We start from the raw sequence: 18,027 nt of genomic DNA on the forward strand, positions 1-18,027 counted from the left end.
GTTTAAAAAAAAGAAAAGAAAGCAAACTTCTGAGATTCAAAATGTATTTTGCACACCGTTCATACCCCTGAACTGCGTAGAGCCTATTTCAGCTGACAGTGAGTTAAATGAAGCGTTCACAATGAACAGATTGGGTGTCCTTGACAGATCATTTCAAATAGAAGGAATTATAAGCTCCAGCACATCTACTTGTGGCATATTTTACTGCTTTGGCGCTCTCAGTGCTTCACGTAATCAGTCGCATTCACCTTTTTATACACGCGATCATTCACAATTTCAAACACCACCAGCTGTGCAAAGTGGTCACACTGTAGGTGTTTCATGAGGTGACATAAAGCAACAACCTTGGAGGTTGACCCACTCTACCAGCTGGAGCCACAAAAAGCCGCAAGTTTCACTAATTACCTGAGGAGCACAAAGTCGCTGGATTGTGGAGAAAGGCAGAGGGAGAAGCACACATGTGCACGCACAGAGACGCTAAGGCCCTGGATCAAACTAGAATCTTCTCACTGTTTTACCAATGTGTAATTGGAACCAAAACAGTTAAAGGTAACCTTTAATGGTATTTAAATTTTTAGCACAGTACAGAGACAATGACCATTAATGATTGTATTCGATTCAAGTTGATTTTAATAGTGCCTGTAACAATATAATTCTTTCATGGCACTTTACATGAGATATAAAGAAAACGAGCTGATCAATCTCATAACAACAAGAGTGGGAAGGGAAACTCTGCCCGTAACAGGAGGAAATGCCCATCAAAGGTGGAGACCTCTGGTGCTAAGGGATTGTGTGAGGAAGGAATAGGCCAGAGAACAACAAAATACCCAGAATCAGCTCCAAACTACAAACCTTCAGCAGTTTGACTACAAGAAATCGAGGTGACCTGATTCAGCCTGCACTTCAAACTTTCTCAGTTAGGAAAAGTTCATCCTGATCTTAACATTATAGATCTTATCCTTTCTGTCGGATAAAATAAACTCACAAACAGAAGACATTGTAGTCCAAAACCTTTTTGAAAAGAAAGTTCAATGTATTTATAATAGCTGTGAGCTGTATTTTTCCATGGATGGTAAGTAGTTCATTGCAAAACTCTTAAGTGGTTTCAGCTGTAAATTTCACAAAGCATCGGTCTGTACAGAAGGAAGGCGTGTCCTTGCTATCCGAGCCAAGTATTTAAACCAGCCTTGAAGTTGGAGCTTGACTGTGAAACAAAAAAGAGAACTGAAGACTTCTTCCTGCAGACTCTACGACGGCTTCATTCTTACACTGTGCTGAGTGAGTCTAATTGAACACTTTCACGCCTCTCTCTGTCTCTCCGCTGTATGTTTTGCTTTGGTAACTATTTACTGCACTCGGCTGTTGATTGAGTCCGTGAGTCTCTGTTTGCTTTACGTAAAAGGGAAAGGAGCCAGCCACTCTCGTAACTGTGGTGCTGCTGTTTACTGGTTCACTAGTAATAATCTCAGTCGACTTTCTGGCTTACTTTACTCTCTCAGACTTTGCTTTATTGTCATTCTGTTCCCTGAATGGATGGAACTTGTTATTTCACAGGAAAAGTGCATATTTTGAGAGTTATTACAATAATACTGTTGTTTTTGGTTTTGTTTGAATGCTGACACACATGGGCGTTCTCACACATGGCAAATCACACGTATTAAGTCAGTCATTACAAATAAAATGAGTCATTTGACTATTGTATCTCTGACATCAGTGAGTGTGGCTTTGTGCCTCAGAGAAATCAGCCTTCAGGCAGATGGGTCATGAGTGCAGCTGAGGGATGCTTTCACCGAATCACCACCCTCCTAGAGGAAAAATCTTCTGCCTTAATGAATAGTACCAGAGTCTGCTGTATCTGCTGGGGGAGTCATGGGAGTGAACTTTGACCCTGACATCTGAACACGTTTTCTGGGACATTATGTACTTCTGATTAACTTCCACAAAGTATTTGAGTGTGCGATTGGTGCAATCGCCTGACGTGTGCCAGCACGCGGCGGCCTGAGAACACCGCGCAGATGAAGAAGCGAAAAGAGTCTGGTCTCCGGAGCAGGTTCCGCTGTCGGTGGCCTGATCATCCGCGACGTGTCACAGAGTGTCGCTCATGCTGCTGGGTCTATTAAGTCTTCTTCTCACTGTGCAGTGCAGACAGTGGCAGCTCTGGATAGTATTGTCTGGAGCTGTGAAGCAATATATTTTCTGGATCTGAAATACTGTACAAGCCGGCTGATGTCAGTCTCTTCTGCATACAGTCGGATCGCATGCTTTCAGTCTTGGTAATCATCACGTGAGCCATTGAGGATGCAGCATGTGGCACTTTTCACACCTGCCATGTCTGTTTGGAGTACACCCTGTCTGAGTGCACTACTTGTTGCCACACTTAGCAGTGTGAACCTTCTCATGCAGTCAAAATAGCACCAGGAGCTAAAGAAATATGTGATTTGAGACATGACATCAGTAATAACAAACTTAACGTTCTTAACCGTCAGTCAGTTTATCAGCCACTGTGGTCAAAACTGAAGTCGCAGAAACTGATGCCAAGAAAACGTCAGCAAGAAGAATCTTAACTATTGTTGTGTTGTTTATCTTTGAAATGCTCCGGGCCTGGGTGATATGTGCTGCTGTCACAAGAGGAACGTACAGGGTTCAAATGCAAGCCAATTTCATTTTATGAGATTTGCACGTCACATGTGTGTCTCCGTGCCTTTTCTTTAGTTTACCCTCACAGATTAAAGGTTACTTGAGTTAATTGTGATTTAAATCACAACTGCCACAATCCTCATTGAAGTTCACTTGATCAATTGAAATTCCTGTTACAGTTTAAAACAACACCAACATATAAAACCTTGCTCATACTATTAAAAGAAGTTGTTCTAAAACTGGTCTGGCTTCAGGACCAACCGATACCCCTCCACGACAAGCTGCAACCCAAATCGAGGAATATATTGAGGAACTGTGTATGGAGGGACTAATTAATAGATGTATGAATGGATGAAGTCTTGGTCTGGATGCCCATATAAAACTAATTCAGATGATGTCACTTAAATCCACAGTGGACCTGGTTATTAATTATTATAGATTTTGTAGTTTTGCAGTTACAATGACTCAATAAAAAAAATGTATGTTGCAGTTTTGAAATTCTGTTGGTTGTCAGCAGTAACCATGATGCACCCTTTTCAACTGGGAGGCAACACTCTTTACCTTCTCCACTATCTGCCTGCCTTCGCTCACTGCCTCAACCTCATTGGTATATGAATGAGGAATAAACTCACTGTCAGTTTCGTTATTGCTTCATGTAAGCTGGTTTGGTCAAAAGTCACTGCTACTGAGGAATGCAAAGCCTGTGTGGAAAATTATTTCCACACAAAGGGTTTGTCGCATTTCGTGGAATGTGAAACAATTATCATTCCAGCCAAAAATGTATTGCACGACATAAGAATTTTTTGATTTGTTGGTCAGCTTGTTTACTCCTGTCAATTGAAAGGCAAATAAAACACTTTGCTTTCGACAAAAACAGGCATTTTCATAGCGTGGTTGTGGATCAGAGCGCATTCTAAGATCCCCACAAATTCTTGTAGACACACTACTGGATAATAAATCAGATAGTGAGCGTCTGTGAATCATCCCTGGATGTGTTTTTATTATATGTCTCTTGCCAGGAGAGATACTCTATGTGTACAGCAATAGAATGAACTGTTGTTGCATGGTTAATTCCTTGTTTCTGTGGAGCAATGTTACTCAATGAAATCAGTTTCTACAATGACATGTCCTTCTTAATGAAAGAAAAAGGACTGTTTATAAACTGGCAATTATGAATGAACCCATTCTTAGAGAGCTTCAGACGTACCAGCAACACAACACAACACAACACCACACCACACCACACACACACACACACGTCAGTCTTGCACGTGGGTTGGTTGCTGGCAGTGCTGCTCAGTTGCAGGGAAAAAGGTGCTGCAGGGTGGTGAACTCTAAAAAAGTGAAACCCACCCCCTGAGACCTCTCCATCTCCACATGTAGGAAAAGTGTCTCATGCATTAGGAAGAAGCCCACGCAGCCTCCAGCCCACACACGCAGTGTTTGCTGCTGTATCTTTTCGCCCTGGAGGTTGTGAACCATCAGAGGCTGAACCACCAGAGTCAAAAACTGTTTCTAAACTGAAGAGGTCAAACTGGCGATCCTCTTGAGACTCCACCTCTTGCTTGCTGCTCCTCCACATGTAGGCCAGCTGCTTGACAGGACTTAAAGTTTAATGATTCCAGGTTGTTGTTGTTTTTTGTTGTTGTTTTTATTTTTACAATATTTGTACTTTCTTTTCTTTCTTTTTGTTATGTACTGGACATGAATCCGGTATTATAATACATTCTTCTTGAAGACTTTAATCCTTGGAAGATTTAAAAATTAATAGCTAGGTCTTAAAGGTCAGAAAGTTTTAAATTTAAGTACACATACAAAATACTTCCTGTTTGAGCCTGGCTGTTGTATTTTTGTTATTTTTCTTTAACTTACATAGTTGAAATAAATATACTAATGCAGTGAATTGACAACCTGTCAATACAATGACATGGTTAGAAAAAATAAAAAGGACCATCAATTTGGAAAAGATAATATGTTCGGAACGAAAAGGAAGGACTCACCACTCAGTCAGAGTCTGCATAAGTCAGAAGACAAGGGTCTAGTTACCTGCAGTGCACAGCTGAGGAACCACACAATCTATCTGCAAGAGAGAATGAAACGACTCTTGATGGTTGTGATCTTCAAGCCCTCAACACTGGAGTGGCACGCGAGTCTAACTCTAAAGCCAGCGTCCGTCACGGGACGAATCACTGGTCTTCTCAGTTCACAATGTTTCAAATACGTTTGAACGTTAACTGATGTAACACAGAAGTTACTTTGTTCCCCCTTTATAAATCAGTCTACTTGCTTCAAATTCAAATTTGCAAATAGTTTTGAATTACTGTACCATTCCTCAGTTTCAACATTTAGGATTCTGACTACATGCTGTGTTTAGTTGAACATAGAACTGTACTGGTTTCCATGTACATGGTAATAGTTCTCATTACTGAAGACTTTTCTTTGACAGTGCCTGCTTGTTTTGTTATAATAAATAATAAATGCGATTAAAAAAAATCTGCCTTCATGTGAAAGACTGGAATCAACAAATTGCACCGTCTGATCCTGAGTTTAGAAACAGCATGTTGCATGAAAGCTATCAGTGATGAAGCTGTAAGTCCACATCAAAGGATTGTGTTGATCGAGAGCATTAAAATATTGCTAAACTCTGCTGTCCTTCTAATAATCTCCTTCATGTTTTTGTGAAATAATTGGATGCCAGACTACCATTAAAATAGCTCACACAATCCATCCATTGTGACAGCGTTTTCAGGCACCAATTACACCACAGGAAAAATATGCCCAGTGGTATTAATTGTAACTGTGATGTTGAGTGTTGCTTGTGTTACACCTGCACCATTGAGAGTGTTTTGGCTGGAAGTACCATCACCTGGATGGCCAGCAGCACCCAGCAGTTCTTCTTGCCCCTGAGGAGGGTGGTCCGCTTGGCGGAGCACACCATCAGAACCATCCTCCCCAAACTGCAGGACTTTTTTGAGAAACGATGCAGGTTAAAGGCCAGGAAAATTCTGAATGAGTCCATCCATCCCAGCCACAGACTGTTCTCTCTGCTGTCAGCAGGGCGCCGTTACGGCTGCCTGAAGGAAAGCACAGAGAGAACGAGGGCAAGCCTTTTCTTGTTTGTTTTAGTCTTTCAGTCTGAAACAGGTGCTAAATGCATTTCACTGCATGCTATATGTGTATAATTGTGTTTGTGATAAATCAAAGTTCTACAAAAGAACACTGTTAATCTCATCAAATGGAGGCTCCAAGGCAAATTCCTGAGTGTGCTTGTATTTCTTCAGGATGCCTGCAGAGACACGTTCAATACGAGACAGTGCTGCAGTAGGTCGGTTTCCATCTGTCACCCTGGGGTTTGGGGAGGACACGGAGGGAGAAGAAGAAGAACTGGAAGAAGATGACTTTAAGAAAGAAAATGCGTGTCGGCGGTGGCTGCGCAAGGCCTGTCCATGCTGCTGTCCCCAAATCAATGACGATGACGTCACAGATACGATGGTCACCGGGATTGATGATCCAGAAAAAGAGGAAAACACAGACAATCCTTTCCCTGGTGCCAACGAGCTTAAAGGTGATTGGATAACTTTTCCTTCACGGGTGTATTTTTTATCAAGAATGAAAAGAATAGATAGATTTCAGGCATTCATTTCTTTTGTTTTCACAGAACTTCTTCTGAAAGTGCAATCAGTCGATCTCATGAAGAGCAAAGCAGGGGAAAATCGCAAGCAACACCACACAGATCTCTACCAAAGTGATAACTTCATTATCCGAAGGGGGCAGAACTTCAATATGTGGATCACCCTGTCCCGACCTTTTAACCCCAACACCGACAAGCTTCATCTCGAACTCAAAACAGGTTAGTTGGATAAAACTCGATGCTGAATTTCACTCCAACAATTCATACATTATGGAGCATATATTGATAACAAAGAGAGAAGCTTTATTGTCATTGTTCAAGTACAACGAAATTCCGTTTGTTGCATCACTAATAGCAGCAGCAGCAGCAGCATGTCACATTCACATTTAAATAAAAAAAATAGTCTTTGGTAAGGTGTGGTATTGAAGTGCAAGTTCTTTTGGGGGGGGGGGGTCATGATCCCTGCAGCAGTCTCTTCACAGCCATGGGGAAGAAGCTATTCTTCAGTCTGTTGGTGCGAGCTCTCATGACTCTGAGTCTTCCAGAGGGGAGGGTGGAGAACAGAATGTGTCCTGGCCCTTGCCTCCATATATAATTCCACATTTCTCCTCATGGCTGGCCCGAATTCAAAAATGTGTGTGAAACTGGATGGACACGATCCAGCTTGCACCGAACGCTCACTCGTTCTCATGCTGCCCTCGATCCCTGTGCAGAGCTGCACATGCCAATTTAAAAAGCTCCCTCACTGAGCAGTGGAAGGAGATGGATTCAGGGTTATGAGAGAAAGCATACGATAACTGAGAATTTTGGCTTTTATGTCAATGTCTTCTGCTGTTATTTTGGTTTCTGCTCATACACACATACGGCAGAGCCAGATAGATTCATAGGAATATAATGAGAGAGAGAGAGAGAGAGAGAGAGAGAGAGAGATTTTTGGTTACTATTGCTATGGTAACATTTCTGGTTGCTATGTTCCCAGGAGATCATTTAGCAGATGCTGAGTCTTCAACTCTGCTATAACTGTCGGCCCCTTTTATTGACTATTCACCATTAATTCTGCCATTACAAAGCGTGCGAGCCTCAATCCACCACCTGTATTCCTTCCTATTCTCCTTAACTCCACGGAGAGCAGAATATCCTACACATACAGCAGCGGGTGATACAAGTGAAGTTTAAAAATAATGACTAAGGCATAGTATGTAATTTTTAATGTTTTCCCAACCCATTAAGATCGCATTTTGTATTAACAAAATCAACAGCTTTGATTGTGATTCATAATCTAGTGAGCTAAAGAAGCCATCTGTCACACCAGCAGTAAACAAGGGGACAACAGCAGCTGTAGATAAGAGCAGTTTTTATGTTTGTAAAAATTCCCCAGACCACCAACAAAAAAGGGAACGTGCCACTTTGTTTTCACCTCTCGGTTCTCTGTTCATATTGTTTGCTGCCACGCCGCACCCCCAACTCCCACCTCCCCAATTGTGCTCGGTCCAAACACTGTAATTCAACCTAATTGCAGCTCATCTTGAAACAACACACATTTTTCAGACAGTAGTTTTTAGAGTTTGAGTGAAAGTCAGTGACAACCAAATGATTTGACCCCTCTGTGATTCCCGGTAACTTTTGCAGCCTGAAGCCTTGCAAACATCGTGATCGAGGCTGTATTTTTCATGATGCCTGAGTTTAACTGTCGAGGGGACTATAGTTTTACTCTGACAGTTTTACGGTTCTGTGTCTCTTTTTCCCACTGAAAGTATTCCGTTTTTCTTGAATGTGTACTGAATAAACCACCTCAGTGTTTGCCAAAACATCAATTTAACTCTGTGTCGATTAGATAATGAGATAAAAGCCAAATGCAAAGTTTGTTTTTTGCAAACTCGTGAACCTACCCCTTGGGAGCATCTGATTAGTCCCACAAAAATATGTGATGTACGTCATCCATTAAGAAAAAAAAAAAGATTTACTACCAAACTGCTTTGTTTACAATGTTTCTTTTGATGACAGGGAGCATCATTAATGAGCTCATTTCTCATGTTTATGTACAAATACAACCGTGTTGCATGGTACAAACATGGCTTGTCAGAGCTCTCCAAAAGGTTCCCGGTTTAACAGTATTCACATCCATTTTTCCACTAGTGTAACTCCCCACTGTGCAGTAGATCCATCACAATCCATTTATCTTCAGTCCTGCTTTATACAATCCAGGACGGCAGGGTGCAGCAGCCAATTCCAGTTGGCGATGGGCGGAGGCGGGCAACACTGGGACTGGTCACTATGTCAAATAACTACACCCTCTATCACAGGTTCTTACGTATGCTTTAGATTTTGGGACCCGGTTATAACTTGTCTGAGCCACTTAATCCTTCGTCATCGTGACTCATCACATCTGTTTGGAGACTCACTTTGCAGTCATTGTTGTCCATGTTGATACATTTTCCATCACACACATTTCTCACTCCGACAAATGTTTTTACAGCCATTGTTTTGCAGTCAGCCGGTGACTCATATTTCTTCTTTGGTGTGTCCTTGCCATTTTTCTCTCTTGGTCACTTTTTTCCCTCAGTTCACAGTGGCTGTTTCTTCTATTTCTTTATTTTCTGTACAAGCTGGTTTTCAACTCATTCTGTGACGACCAGTTGGTGACTTTAGTGGGTTCTTATCAGTGTGAAAATGGGATCTGTGGGGCTCAAAACCTGGGCACTTACTCTGCAGAGCAAACAAACATGAAGGCAATAAGGGTTATTAGGCAACAGACATTTCCCACCAAAGTGCAGTACAGAGCGCCAGAGGAAATCCTTCTTTCCTGTGGCCATCAGATTCTATAACTCTTTGTAAATAGTGCGTGTGGTGTTTTGCGTCAATTCCTTTCTTTCTATGCTTATAGTAGTCACAGTTAAGCTTGACATATTAATATTCAATATTACTTATTTGATTTTTATTTAATGTGTGAACTTTCGAACATTCTTATTCTGTGTGGAGCAATCTGTAAAAGAATTTCCCTCTGGCATTTCTATTCTATTCTATAAGGTTCTGCTTCTAGGGTTAAGCAATTGGCTGCGACCGTTGGGTTCAGAAGTGGGTAGAAGAGTAAAGTAGAGCTTTCACATAGGTATGCTTCAATATGCATGAGTATTTACTGTTATGACAACCATTTTTTTTTTTAAAGATGGCTTAAAACCTTTCTTTAAAATAAGACTTTTAACTAATGTCCTCTTTTGCCTATTGTGGGATTTTAGAATTTTCCATTTAGTCTTAATCTGTTCCAGTTAGCTTTTAGTTTTCATGAGTGTGGCAGAGGCTGGAAAAATCACTCTCTTTTTATGTCATTTTCAACCTCCAAAGCATTTTGTGATGCACTTTATTGCACAAACATGCTATATAAAAAAAGTTGAATTTGATTTGATTTGAACCATTTAGTTTTACCCCAAATATTTGAACACACACACACACTCCTCCTCCCGTTCTTCAAACTGGCTTGTCACTTGTTTCAACGTCAAAAGATGACACTGTAACAGAGAGGGGAAGTCCACCGTGGAGAGAAGGCGTGCAGTCAAGCGAGTGTACAGCTTGTGATATGAAGAAAAACATCATCAGTGATATGAATGAACTTTCTGTTTTGTCACAACAGAAATGTTGACTTACACTGAATGTAAATACTTGAGGGATTTAAGGCAACTTTAGAATCGCTTTTACTTAACTTATTTAATTAGTGTAAGCTTCAACATTATTCTTTCTTTTGTTGTTTTTCCAAAAAAATTTGTACTTTTACGCAAGTGGAGAATGTGATAACTTTGCCCTCTCAGAGTCAAGGTGATAAGCAAGGGAATGCGTAGTGTGTGCGCTTGCACGTATACATGCTTGCGTGAGGGTACTCTAGTTTTACTGACCTTGGGTGGCCGGAAACCTTCAAGCACACTACACTTGTGAGGCCCAACCCACCTTGTAGGAACTAAAATGCAGCTGGACACAATATTGTCAATGTTCCTGTGGGCCAAGCATTGTTTTATTGCCCTGGTTACATTCAGCAGGGCCATTATTAAGGTAATGGTGTTAATGTGAGAGGACGGAATGTATGATGTCAGTGTGTGTGTGTGTGTGTGTGTGTGTGTGTGTGTTTTGGATTTATTCAAACCGTTTGCACAATTGAGGAATGCAGGTGCGGTTTCTCATTGAAAGAAAGAAAAAACACTGACTGAACTGTGGTTTTGCTCTGCTCCGGTCTGGGCGTGTGACAGTTGGGTATTGCTGTTACATTTCTCATTCCCTCATGTGTCTGTGACGTGCATCTCCTATCTTTTTATTTTTTTTTTCAAGGGCCACTGCCAGTTGTGTCGAAAAGAACCCATGTGATCGTACCTTTGGTGGAGGAGTTGAAGGAAAATTGCTGGGGGGCTGCAGTTATGAAACAGGACAACCAAAAAATGATGCTGTCAGTGAATTCTCCACCCACGGCGATCATCGGCCGATATCAACTCAGAGTAGAAACAAACAGTGTAAATGGCCAGTATCTGTCGACACACAACCCTGCAAACGACGTCCACATCCTGTTCAACCCCTGGTGTGAAGGTAAACCTCTTATCAATCTGTATCATTGACTGCTCAGGTCCAAATAAATACAGCAATGCACTGATTTCTTTTTTTTAAATTATAGTAAAATTTATAGCTCAGTTGTAACATTGTACGTAAAATATTGTTTATTTTGAATCTTTTGAAGCCTTTAATCACAATCTCGGGATGTTAGGATTTTGGGCCATACGGTGGAGCACCAGTTAGCGCTCTCAGATTTGGTTTCCAATACCGACCAGGGCCTTTCTGTGTGTGTGTGTGTGTGTGTGTGTGTGTGTGTGTGTGTGTGTGTGTGTGTGTGTGTGTGTGTGTGTGTGTGTGTGTGTGTGTGTGTGTGTGTGTGTGTGTGTGTGTGTGTGTGTGTGTGTGTGTGTGTGTGTGTGTGTGTGTGTGTGTGTGTGTGTGTGTGTGTGTGTGTGTGTGTGTCCAGTGTACTGGTATGACAATAAATTATCTTTGAATCCTAGACTGAATAATCATTTAGAGGGACCACACTTTTACGTGCAAAAAAACTCATTACAAGCTCCATTTAGTGACGTTTTTCTCTGAGCAACTCTGTCTGTTGTGAAAAATTGGACAAAGGGTTGCCTGTTTGTCAAATCCATGCTTTAGGGCTATTTCTTACTTTCTCTCTCAGATGACTCGGTGTACTTGCATTCTGAGGAAGAGCGACAGGAGTATGTCCTGAACGACGTCGGTCGAATCTACTACGGTACAATGAATCAGATTGGAGTGAGAACATGGGACTATGGACAGGTGAGTGGGCTGTGTCATCTCTTAGTGTCCGAGTTGAGTGAATAAGCTATGCGACGGATACTGACTCTCCCTCCTCTCGCCCGCTGAGTGCTTTTCTGTCTTTTGGTTTCAGTTTGATGAAGGGATTCTCGCTGCGTGCCTCTTCATCCTAGAAAAGAGTGGAACGCCTCCATCAGGTTGGGGTGATCCAGTTAATGTGGTGCGAGTCATCTCAGCCATGGTGAGACAGTTTTTTTTTTTTTATTAATTCTTTTATATGTCTTTTAAAAATGTACCAACAACATTCAACCCAGCAGTGGTTTGACAGGCCACCCGGAGCCTTCAGGTCCCAAACTGATTGAATTTTCTTTGTTTCCATTTTGATCACAGAAGATTAAAATGCCCCTGCATATCTTTGAAATGCCTTCATGCCTTCATCATTGTTTTCTAGCTATTGTAGCAACAGGACCCAGTGGATTTTATAGGAAACCATGAATTAGACATGGGGTTGAAAGCAAGTTTTCTACTGCTTATCAGAATGTCCAGAGGAAGTGGGGGAAAACGTATATTTTTCTTTTGCTTTGAGTTCATAATTACAACAAACTCCAGCTAGTCACTCTGTGTGGCAGTACAGACTTAGTTAGACTGCATAGGAAATCAAACAGTTGCATGGTGAGTCACTTTCAACCCACGAAAAGCAGATTTTGATAGATTTGACATTGATGTCAGAATTCAAAGCAACGTTGACATGTGCCATCCTATTTCAGTCACAACACCAGACTTACGGCTTAAAAACACATTTTTGTCTGCAGTACCAGTTGAGGCTGTTGAGACTGAAATAACCTCTGAATGGATTGTCATATGTCAGAGCAAGTGGGACCTACACCAAGAGCTTCAGCCAAACTGACTTTGGCTTTTACTTTAGTGCCGCTATCAGTTTAAATATTCAACTATCAATTCTTCTATTTTCTAGATCAACAGTGTTGATGACCATGGTGTTGTGGAAGGGAATTGGTCTGGAAATTATTCAAATGGGACTGCTCCAACTACATGGAGTGGAAGTGTTGAAATCCTGAGTGAATATCATACAAAAAAAGCCACTCCTGTAAAGTATGGCCAATGCTGGGTCTTTGCTGGTGTCGTCACTACAGGTCAGCTAATTACTTGTTTTGTTTTAATCCATATTGTTATACAACAACTAAAATAAAGATAATGATCATATTTTTCTTTCAGTTTTAAGGTGTCTAGGCATTCCCGGCCGAACTGTGACCAATTTCAGCTCAGCTCACGACACGGACGTCTCGTTGACCACAGATGTGTACCTGGACGAGAACCTGGAACCTATCGAGCTCCTGAATGCAGACTCCATCTGGTATGTTGGGTCACTGCCTCTCAACTTTACACATCAAGGGTTAAGCTCGAGCTCACATGGCACACAGAACCCTCCGGTCAAATGAGTTTGATTTTCTTTCTCTGAAGGAACTTCCATGTGTGGAACGACTGCTGGATGGCACGTCCAGATTTACCTCCAGGCCACGGAGGCTGGCAGGCGGTTGACGCCACGCCTCAGGAGACAAGCCTGGGAACATTTCGCTGTGGTCCTGCTTCTGTCACTGCTGTCCGCAACGGTCAGGCCTACCTGAAGCACGACACACCTTTTGTGTTTGCTGAGGTAAATAAAATACTTTCCCTCAAGCCACAAATTCAGTGTTGGGTATATTTATATACTGGACTGTACATAATAGTCAGCTCAGCTTTTGTTGGATGGAACATTTTTGGATAGTGAGCTTTAATGATGTAATATGCAGGCAACCCATCTCTGTTTAGAAAAACTACAAAAACATCTGCTGTGTTTCCAGCTAAAAGTTATCTAGCATTTCTATATAACACCATACTCAGGCCTATTAGAAAAAGACAATTTGCTGAAGATGTTGTCTAACAACAGAATGCAAAGTCAATGGGGTGATGATGGCAGGAATAGGGTTACATGTGGTAGTCAGACACCTGAGTTTCTGTTTTGCGCGACAATACACATTTCCACATATTTGTGTCCATTTCCCAGACCAACAAAATTGCACAAATAACATAATCTGTTTAGCAATTTTCAAAACTAAGGCTACAAATATATTTTCAACAAACTGAAAACAGTTCATGATAAAATAAAAAATAGCATTTGAAATAAAACAAAAAAACAAAAAGACACAGACTAAGAATGTGAGAATGATAGAAAATCCTTAATCTTTGTAAGAACCACCGATTAAAATCCAAGTTTGAAAAGAAATCTACACTGACACTGAATTTGAATGCCTTTGTCCTTTGTATTGAGTTGGGATTTTTGCATGTTTGAATATGGAGCACAAGTGAATGTCAGGCAGCTATTTGTTGGGTTTCTCTCTGTTAAAAGCACCTAGAAATTACTGTGTTGTATTTGATGCTATATAATTAAAGTTTAATTTAATTGAATTCACTGGCCCCCACATTTGCTGGATATTAACTCAATAGAGCATTTGATAGACAATTGCTTTCTATGCACACAGTCAGCTCCAACCTACTCCAGCTGTGAGCAGCTCTTCTGAAGAATGAAACAACATTCCTCACAGAGAAATAAACACTCTGGAACATTCATACCGCACAAGCTCATTGCATGTATAGCAGCAAATTGTGAACATACTCAGTATTGAACTGTTCAGAGTCCTCTATAAACAGTAGAGGACTGTGCTTGTTTTCATCATAGATGAACTGAAAATGCGTTTAGAATAAAAAAGAAAAATGGACATTTGTGAGTAAAGTCCATCTAATTATTAGTTGCAACTGCCTTCCTCCCAGTCAGAGTCCCTGTTGCTTATTCAAAGTCATGAAAGTTAAAACAAAAACTTCTGCAGAACAAACAGTCATTAGAATTGATTACATATATTCTGCAAAATAAATGTGCCATATGGCGTCCATTCGAAGATTCGTGACAATTTCCCATCTGTTCATCGCTGATCTTCTAACCCATGGAATCTCTGTTCTTCCTCTCCTCTGGTTTCTCAGGTGAACAGCGATAAAATCTACTGGCAGAGGAATGCAGACGGAACATTCAGTCAAATTTACAGTGAGAAAAAAGTTGTGGGTCACTTTATCAGCACCAAGGCTGTTGGCTCCGATGAGCGCAACGATATAACAACCCTTTACAAACAAGCTGAAGGTATCATCTCAACACGCAGACACGCAAACATGAAACTCAGCTTTTATTCATAGTTGCTCAACATCTCCGGTAACTCACAGGGTCAGTGGAGGAACGTATCGCAGTGGAAACAGCATGTCGCTACGGCTCCAAAGCAGAAGCCTACTCAACTCCCACAGCTGAGGACGTCTCTTTAGATGTGGTCATGGCTGGTGGAGGTCCTGAAATGGGTGGCGACGTTGAGCTGAGCATCGTGCTGCGAAACAGCAGCTCAAAGAACCGCCAAGTCTCCTTGCACAGTCAGGTGGCTGTCATGTATTACACAGGAGTCCACAAAGCCATAGTCAGGAAGGACACCACAGATGTGGACATCCTGCCCAATGAGGGTAAGTGCTGCGTCGTCCCTACGAATGAATCACACAAATTCAGCCAGGCTTTGACAATGAAAGGAAGTGTCTGGACTGCACCTTTGGGGAAAAAAGATAACGTACCTGATGTAGGTTTTGCTGTTATGTTCATAAAACGAGTTGCTTTGTGCAGTGAGCTGAACTCAACGTGTGGTGTTCATTTTACACCTCGACATGCCTGCAAGATCTTGGATAAAGGTCATTGGATCATTGCACAACACTTTTCCTTAAAAAACACATTTAAAAAAGCTTGACTTAATTTTGCTGAATCTTAGTGTTTGCTGTGTTGCTGTTGTGTTGCTTCCTTTTGTGTGCATTGAGTCTCCCATTAACAATCTTTGACGTTGGATGACATTGAACTGGTAAATGGGACCTGTGCACGAAGAAAGGACAGCAAAAATGTATTTAGTTGAGCAAATATCAAATCTATAATGGAAGCTGGATGGCATAATGCAAAAAATGACAACTAATTAACCTTTTAAACCTGAAGAATATCATAGTTGAAAAAACGTCTAAAAACAGCACAATTCCAAGCCATGAGTGTGGAATGCTCTGTGTCACACAGACTTTCCATTCACCAAAATCAAAAGCACCAAGTTCTTACATACTCTCACTGCAATTACTGACATAGCATCCTTCAGGGTTGTCAAATTGCAGTCCTTGAGGAAATTGCAGTTATCATCAACCTTGTAAAAAGAAAATTTAAAACAAAGCCCAATAATCAGGTGTGTGGTAAAGCAATCAGGTGTGTTGCAACTGGGAGAGACCAAAGACATGCACATGTGTGAGTTTACACCATGTAAGATTCATTTGAAACTGTTTCTTTAACTCATGCCATTCCAAATTTAAAAAAAACAAAAAACAAAAAAAAGTACAAATGAGTAATATTGTTTCTTGAGAGTTAATTCTGTTTCTTTGGCTCCATCTCCTGCCTACAGAGAAGAGCTTGGACTGGACTCTGGAATACAAAGACTACAAGGACCAGCTGGTTGACCAGGCCGCCATGATGCTGACACTATCGGGCAGGGTCAACGAAACACAGCAGGTTCTGGCCACTCAGTTCACATTTCGACTCACAACCCCAGATCTTATTATAAAAGTAAGTCACAGAGCTCATCAGGGTGAATATTGACACGTAAAACTAGAATCTCATTTTAACTCTGACTTTGTGTGTGTGTGTGTGTGTGTGTGTGTGTGTGTGTGTGTGTGTGTGTGTGTGTGTGTGTGTGTGTGTGTGTGTGTGTGTGTGTGTGTGTGTGTGTGTGTGTGTGTGTGTGTGTGTGTGTGTGTGTGTGTGTGTGTGTGTGTGTGTGTGTGTGTGTGTGTGTGTGTGTGTGTGTGTGTGTGTTCTCAGCCAATCGGGAAAGCAGTGGTCGGTGAAAAGATGGCTGTAGAGATTTCATTCACAAATCCACTACCACAAGTGCTGAAAGCAGTGTTGTTCCACGTGGAAGGTCTCGGCCTTCTACCTGCTCGAAACATTAATTATGGGTAAGGGGGAAAAAAACAACTACTTAATTTTATAGAAAGTAAAAAAAAAAAAAAAAAAGCTCTATCTTTCTCTTTTGTGATGGCCACTGTCATTTCCTGTTATACCCTCAGCGATATTGGGAGCCATGCCTCAGTGTCTCTCACTGAGCACTTTGTTCCCACTCTTCCCGGACAGAAGAAATTGCTGGCTTCACTGGACTGTAAGCAGCTCACGCAGGTTCATGGAGTGTGCGACATTACTGTGGAGGACAAAAGCAATGCCACTCAGTAGCAGGGCACTTTGGAACGGAATGCTTCTTGTGATTTTTTTCCATAGATGCTCATTTCACTGTGTTTCTTCATGAAGCCTGGTTCCATTTATTTATATGAAAAGGCACTTTTTAATGTGCTTGTACAGTGCGTAAGCATATTTCTGTGACAAATGACAGAGGATCTAAGTTTTTGAGACGCCACAATATAGCTCGCAACAAATTAGTTCATAATTAAGAAGCGAGGAAGTACTGTGCACTTATGTAAGGCGCTGTGATTACTTTTTGAGTACTACAGACAGTGCAGAGGTTGAACAAACAGGCAGCTGTAAAAAAAAAAACACTAAAGAGATATGCTCTCTTTATAGAACTGCCTCAATATTGAAAATGTGTTTTGTATCCAGATTGACTGTATTGATTCTATTTTGTTGACCATAAAAATAAATGTAGCTCAGTTGGTAGAGCACGAGACTCTCACTCTCAAGGTAGTGGGTTCGTGTCCCACACCGGGCGCCACCTTCCCGTGGGCTCACCACCTGCAGGAAGGTTCTCAATCGGTGCATTGTGATCTGGGTGACAGTGCTCAGACTGTCACCCCCGCGACCTGGAAATGGCTAAGTGGAAGAAAATGAATGAATAAAAATAAATGTTCTTATTTAAAGCTACAGTGTGGGGCTTGTATTTGAAAATAAAGTTGCATCACAATTCACCTATCACATTTCAAACATCTATATATATATATATAGTCTTGAGACAAAGAGTTGACTAATTCTCCTACAGCTGCTACTTTATTGATATATTTTTTACTATTACTGATACTTTATTGATACTTTTCCCCTTTTATTGGTACTTCATTGATACTTTTTCTCAATCACTATTATGGAAGAGATTCTAGTCGTCAGCAAGTGGCAAGCACACAAAATTTTGTTTTTATTCTTTTTTTTTTATCATAGACTGCAATTCATTTTTTGGGAGAGATATTTTTCTGTATAAACCAACAGAGCAGACATTTGTCCCAACTCACTCCCTCTATATGGATGATTCTACAGACATGAAAATTTCACATTAATTCTGTGGCAATCCTTTCAGTTAAAAAATTTGTTTTCAAATCGATTAATTGGTTCTCAATCTACAATCATTTATTTG

The 18,027-nt window shown here is 41.1% G+C and overlaps 1 protein-coding gene across 1 annotated transcript; it reads left to right on the forward strand.

The window, feature by feature from the left end:
• Nucleotides 1–1,191: 1,191 nt before the first annotated feature.
• On the forward strand, nt 1,192–17,269 carry LOC308115588 (protein-glutamine gamma-glutamyltransferase K-like). The gene is made up of 14 exons (XM_080473166.1): nt 1,192–1,278; nt 5,919–6,202; nt 6,296–6,487; nt 10,583–10,834; nt 11,472–11,590; nt 11,703–11,810; nt 12,543–12,720; nt 12,803–12,941; nt 13,049–13,241; nt 14,603–14,756; nt 14,837–15,121; nt 16,081–16,241; nt 16,497–16,633; nt 16,745–17,269. The coding sequence occupies exons 2-14, from the start codon at nt 5,920–5,922 to the stop codon at nt 16,902–16,904; spliced, it is 2,361 nt and encodes a 786-aa protein (XP_080329292.1). The 5' UTR covers nt 1,192–1,278; nt 5,919; the 3' UTR covers nt 16,905–17,269.
• The last annotated feature ends 758 nt before the right edge of the window (nt 17,270–18,027 follow it).

Source organism: Lipophrys pholis (assembly GCF_963383615.2).
Source record: "Lipophrys pholis genome assembly, chromosome: 10".
Classification (NCBI taxonomy): domain Eukaryota; kingdom Metazoa; phylum Chordata; class Actinopteri; order Blenniiformes; family Blenniidae; genus Lipophrys; species Lipophrys pholis.

Excerpts from the sequence above, each read along its gene's own strand:
- LOC308115588 (XM_080473166.1), top strand. The coding sequence starts at position 5,920 with ATGCCTGCAGAGACACGTTCAATACGAGACAGTGCTGCAGTAGGTCGG. Across the intron at positions 11,811-12,542 it reads TGCGAGTCATCTCAGCCATG|ATCAACAGTGTTGATGACCA; the intron begins GTGAGACAGTTT and ends TCTATTTTCTAG. Across the intron at positions 13,242-14,602 it reads CACCTTTTGTGTTTGCTGAG|GTGAACAGCGATAAAATCTA; the intron begins GTAAATAAAATA and ends CTGGTTTCTCAG.